This window comes from Erpetoichthys calabaricus, chromosome 6 (genome assembly GCF_900747795.2).
Source record: "Erpetoichthys calabaricus chromosome 6, fErpCal1.3, whole genome shotgun sequence".
NCBI classification, from domain to species: Eukaryota; Metazoa; Chordata; class Cladistia; order Polypteriformes; family Polypteridae; genus Erpetoichthys; species Erpetoichthys calabaricus.
Genome location: NC_041399.2, coordinates 205,186,641 through 205,192,640, shown reverse-complemented (window position 1 = coordinate 205,192,640; position 6,000 = coordinate 205,186,641). Strand labels below are relative to the sequence as shown.

General features: G+C 41.8%; 1 protein-coding gene across 1 annotated transcript in view; it reads left to right on the top strand.

Annotated features, from left to right (window-relative positions):
- The first annotated feature begins 2,870 nt into the window (after positions 1-2,870).
- apbb1ip (amyloid beta (A4) precursor protein-binding, family B, member 1 interacting protein) overlaps positions 2,871-6,000 on the top strand; it is a 131,999-nt gene continuing 128,869 nt past the window's right edge. Inside the window, exons 1-2 of the mRNA XM_051928803.1 lie at positions 2,871-2,882; positions 5,283-5,342. Coding sequence (XP_051784763.1) covers positions 2,871-2,882; positions 5,283-5,342 — 72 coding nt within the window. The remainder of the gene's footprint in view (positions 2,883-5,282; positions 5,343-6,000) is intronic.

Here is a 6,000-nt window from a genome sequence, read left to right as displayed (position 1 = left end):
TTTAATTTCCAGACACTCCAATTTCTTCTTGCATCTCAAAGACCTACAGTGCAATACACATTTAGTTCATTGCCCTGGCATGTGTGCCAATGGTCGAGTGTCTGAGTGCGTTTTTCCACCTCATCCTGGCTGATTCCTGCTTTGTGCTCGATGTTATCAGAATTCAGTCCTGAGCCACACCACCCTAAAATGTACGAAACTGGTTTCAGCATTCAGAAGTGCATTAGTGAACCAGCATCCTGTCCAGGGTTTGCTCCTGCTTTGTGCTCTGTGCTTGCTGGGATTGGCACCAGCTTTCCCGTGATCATGGTGGGCTCAGAAAATGGATGGGTAATATTACAAATGAATGATTTTAGCCCCCTATACAAAATGTGTATCCATTCTTCCATGTGCTGTACTCCATAGTCTAAATGACAGACTTAAGGACCCCCTAATGACTCCTGTGAGTGTATATTTGGTATTTGTTGTACTCTCGGTAAAACAGCATTGATGCAGTTTCGCTCTGTTCCAACTTTTGCCATTAATGTTTCAACTGAGATCTTTGAATGTAAATCACAATGGCACAGAAAGGCGTTTTTATTCATTATAGTTCGCGTTGACTGTACAAAAGTCCCGAGACAGCCTTGGCAGTTTATAAATGAGTTATCTGCCACAACAAAGACGCAAGGATTCACTCAGAATTGTCGCTGATCCAGATGTGTGTGTCTTTTTCTTTTTTATTATCTGGCAGCAAATCAGAAAACACAGCCTGTTTGGCGCACTCTCGGCCGTTCCCTCGTGGGCCTGCACAGGCAATGTGAATTACTGGCAATCAGAGACCACCATGCAGGTCAGAGCTCAAAAAACTTTGGGCGCGCTCAGTTTGACTGCAGCTGTGCTCCGTGTAATTTAATAACACAGATGCCGTCGCTCTGCGTCTCTGCTCGTAATTTTACACCAGTGCTGCGTAAATGTAATTCCCTCCAATACGTTATTGTACCTTGTGCAGAATTTGTTTGGCAAGTTCATCACAGGTGTTTTGTTGTCTGCATTGGCCTCATATTTAATATAAATGGATGCTGGACAGCGAACAGCATGAGCAGGTAGCAGAACTTACGTTAATAGAAGTGACGAGCACAGTCATGGGAACAGGGCGATGGGGGACAGTTTAGTATCATTCATTCATTTTCTGTGTAGTGAGAAGTCAAGCAAAATAACTAATAACATTACAATATGCAAGCTTTCGAGGCAACTCAGACCCCTTCCTCAGGCAAGATGGACTGAATCAGTCAGTCAGTTACATCTTGCCTGAAGAAGCAGCCTGAGTTGCCTTGAAAGCTTGCATATTGTAATACAACAACAACAACATTTATTTCTAGAGCAAGTATTCATACAAATGACGTAGCTCAGAGTGATTTACAAGATGAAGAAAGAAAAAAGAAAAAATATGCCTGTTACTGCCTGTAGATGTATTGGTGGCTAAGGATGTGCGGTGGTATCTGTAAGGTTACCAGTTCAAATCTTGTTACTGTCCGAAGGGATCCTGCACCATTGGGCCCTGCAGCAAAACCCTTAACCTGACAATTGATCCAGGGGTGCTGTACAATGGCTGACACTGCACTCTGAACCCCAAAGATTATGCGAAAAGAGAATTTCCCCTCGGGGATTAGCTATAAGTATATCAAAAAATCAAATCATGAAAACTCCAAAACGTCATCATGAGAGCCATTTTGCAGCTTGGGGTGCCGTAAAATCATCACGTCATTCTATCCAGCAGGGGGCGCTAGCTCTCTGGTTGTCAAGTCAAGTCAAGTTGGGGAGCGTGCACTGGTACAGTGTGTTGCTGCACCCACTACACAGCAAAACAACTTGGGATCCCGGTTGGCAACCCCCCTGGCAGACTGTCCAGGCAGTCCCTGGTTGGAATAAGTTCTTTTGCAATTGCGGCATCTTAAGTAGCCTGAGCCTAAATAGATATATTATAAAGAGGCGATATCCCTCCCTTAGTGATACGGCGGTAAGAAATCACATAAGAGAAAATAACTTTAATGACGGTTTACACGGCATAACAGACGAGAAGCCATGACAAGACCTTTGTGTAGAGTCTGCCATTTTTGTCTCGGTGTTGGAAGGATTTTCAGGATCGGATGACAGCATCTCCCATCTGTCCGTCGGCTTCAAAGGTGTGCCGGGCAATGTTTCAAGGCTTTACATATTCTTTCTCCATGTGCAGGCCCTTACTTAGGTAAATCATGCCATTCCAAACAAGGCAAAGAGAAGATCCAATGTCATGCTGACTATGTCACACAGAAATAGTGCACGTTGCCCATTTGTCTTTATCTATCTTGTCCTATGCTTGGCCTAGCAGTTCAAAATGCTAAGCCCCTTTGTACTAAATCTGGCTCAGCTGTGCATATAGAAAGAAAAGAAAAACAGATTTACAATACAGAGCACAGTGTCATATTAAACATATAAATTTATTACAATCATTTATTCCCAAACGTCAGTTTCTAATCCTTGCTGGAAGAGGGTGTAGGACACTTCATATCTTCTTCTCCTGTCCTACTCTGGGCTTGGATAAATTATTATTTCCATCAGAGTTTAAGTGCAAATCCTGTTAGTAATTGTGAGATGTTTGATAAATATGGACGCCATGTTTACTTTTTCTTTTGCACAGTGTCAAAAAAGCCAAATTAAATCCACAACATTCTTGTTATCCAATAAAAGGTGTCACTTTACTTCAGAAATGATCAGAATTGCTAATTTGATACTTGACTTCACACTACATCCATAATGTGTAACACAGTACAACATCCTAGTACTACATTTATTTTCCAAGCACTCTACTACTGAACAGGGATGTGGGGAACCTGCATTCTCACCCAGAAAGCATGGGGCGCAAGGTAAGAAAAATCCCTGGACAGGATGCCAGTCCATCACACACACACACACACACACACACACACAAGGGCCAAGTTAGTATCATCAATCCACCTAATCTGGAAGTCTTCGGACTGCGGGAGGAAACCACTGTGGAAGAAACCTCTGAGGAAGACAGGAATACCGTATATACTTGCGTATAAGTCAGGTCTTGAAACCTGAAAAATCGATCATAAAATCAGACCCCGACTTATACTCCCGTTCAAAAATGCGACACTTACATTTTTTTTTTACATCTTCTTGCCTCCTCCAATTTCGCATCAGTTTCTCAGACACATTGAATTTTATTGCAGCAGCGTCGTTACCAATTTCTTTCGCTACTTCAACAACGTTTAATTTAAAACCAGCTTCATATTTTCTTCTGATCAAACGCTCCATCGTAGATAAGGGATGCTCTTACGATAAAGGTGTATGAGGGTGTGAGATACAAAAAACACAAATCTGTGCAAACATCATTTCGGAATAGTTTGGGTATCACTGTGTGGTCACTTAGGCACAATACACAGAAACAAAAAGGCTGTGTGCTCCGTGGTTACTCTCTCAGGTGGGCTAGCGTTAGCATATCGTAATCTCTTGGACCAACAGCAGGAGTTTTCCGCATTCGACTTATACGACCGACATTATAAAATACCAGAAATTATACGGTAAAATCAAGTTATGACTTATCCGCAGGAGAACTTAAACACGAGTATACACGGTAAGTGAAATCAATCAGCTTTTATTTAGTCGCAGACGAGTACGTGGATTCATGCGTTGCAAGGCAGAACAGCGCAGATTCCCCTTCTCGGTTGGCTTTTTATTTTTTTCCTTATCAAAAAGGATAATATCGTTTACCTAAGTATTTAATTTTATTACGCAAATGGGCCATCTCTTTTGTGTATGTGTCAGATGGGGCCCTAAAGAAGGAAAGATCATCTTTCCTGTGTCTAACAGATGCGTTCCTAAAGAGGAAATTGTCCCAGGTCAGCTTACTGCACCCTGTCTTATGACAGACGCCTGTTTGAATAACATGCACAAAACAGCTTTGTCAGCTTTTAACCCTTAGTAGCTTGTGAGCAGTTAATTTTTCTTTCACACCACAGAGCCAGGAGACAAACACAAGTAGAGAAGGGGAGAACATGCAGACTCCACGTAGGAAGGACCCAAGATGTGAACCTCCTTGTTGTAAGGCAGCAGCACTGCATTGCACCATCATGTCACCCATTTATAGTATCATGTTTTATGCCAGCGGTTCTCAAACTGTGGGATGCGAAGTAACAAAAAAGGGGGCGCGAATGTTGCCATATGTGGAGTAATTTTGCTATTTGTAGGAAAATTTTAAACTTGTAGCGGTGTATTGGCAGCAAAAAAATATAGGAATAAATTTTATTAGGGTTTCAAAAAAATGTTAGGGGGCGCAATTAAAACTGTTATGAAAACTCGGGTCGCAAATACTTAAAGGTTGAGAAACGCTGTTTTATGCAGTCATGTCAGAAAGGAATTCTGTTAGAATCACAACCCCACTTAGAGGTTGTGCGGTATAGCAGAACTGGAAAATTACCAAAAAAAAATAATTTTAATATGGTAACAGTATCAGCATTTTGGAATTTTCAGTACCAGAGGTAAACGTAAGCTTTTCTACCAATCTCCCGTCCCCCTATACTTCTCTTGAGACTCGCTATTGCAGTTGTGGATAAACATTGGTTTAGTAGACTTCACGAAAGAAAACTACATGAGAAACTCCTAAAATTGGTTCACTGCAATCTGGTTATCAAGAGGTAAGTGGTGCGTAGTGTGGTGTAACAGTGTGGCACATGAGAAAAGGTGAGAAATTATAAGGGAGCCTGGAGTAAGATGGGAGGTTTTGGACTTGACCATTGTTTGTCGTGAATGAGGAGTCCCACAGTACACAAAAAAACCTCAAAAAATTCCCATTAAAGGGGAAAAACATCAAATCCGGGGATAGTAACAAGCGCAAACACATAGACTTATAAAAATAAAATGGTTTCATTTTCACAAAAATGCTCAGCTAAACAGCGAATATCCATAGAGTACAATAGGCAGAATGGATTTGTCTTGAAAATGAAACAATCCCAAGCACAACATTTACAAATCCAAAGTAAGGTCAAAATACCAGGCAGAAGGTCACAAATCCAAAAATATCAAAAAGTGTAGTAGAAACACAGAAACTCACCAAAACTGCCTTCTCTGGGAAGGATTATAACTATATCTTTGTTTTTTAAAACTTCATGACATAGGTGCTCCTTTAAGGACTAGCTTCTTGTTATTAGTAAACTAGAAGCACATCTGGGGTTGTAGAACTTATGAAATTCTGTTATTTATGTTTCATTTTCTAATTTCCACTTTTTCTTCTTCTTTTAAAGATGGATGACATTGAAGCAATGTTTAGCGACTTATTGGGGGAGATGGACCTCCTGACACAGGTAAGCCATCTTCTAAAATGTCTTACTATGATCCACACATGAAGACATAAGGAATCTGACAAACAAGAAGGAGGCCATTCAGTCCATCAAGACTGTTTGTTTAGCTAATAGCTGAGCTGTCCCAATGTCTCATCCTGGTTCCCCTATAAGGTTGTTGGGGTTACTGCTTCAACTCCATGTCTCGCTAGTTTGTCTCAGAGTCCCACAACTGACAGGCCTGAAAACTGACTGATATAAAATGCAGGGATGGAGGGGAAATGAACAGAACTGAACAGAAGGCTGGGACATTTGTTTGCCACTGATGAAGACTGTTCCTTTATATTCCTTATGGCTATTAATTAATCAAAGATAAATTCTAAATGAGTGGTGGCAGTGGTTAGCACTGACACTCTGATCTCTCCAGAAACATGAACATGAAATATCAGTTCTCTGCCCGTTATGAATCTGATTGAAGTTATGTGTATTTTATGGTGTAAAGGACAGCCTGGTCCCATGCCCGGCAGGGACGCCCCTGAATCATCTGTCCCGGGGGAGCAGCCATGGACACTTCAATACTTCCCCCGGGACGCTTGGTGGCAGCCTCCCTGGCGGACGATGATTCCCCAACCTGGCGCATGGCTCCATGGGAGATGGAGTCCTCCACAGCCTGGTTGGGGGC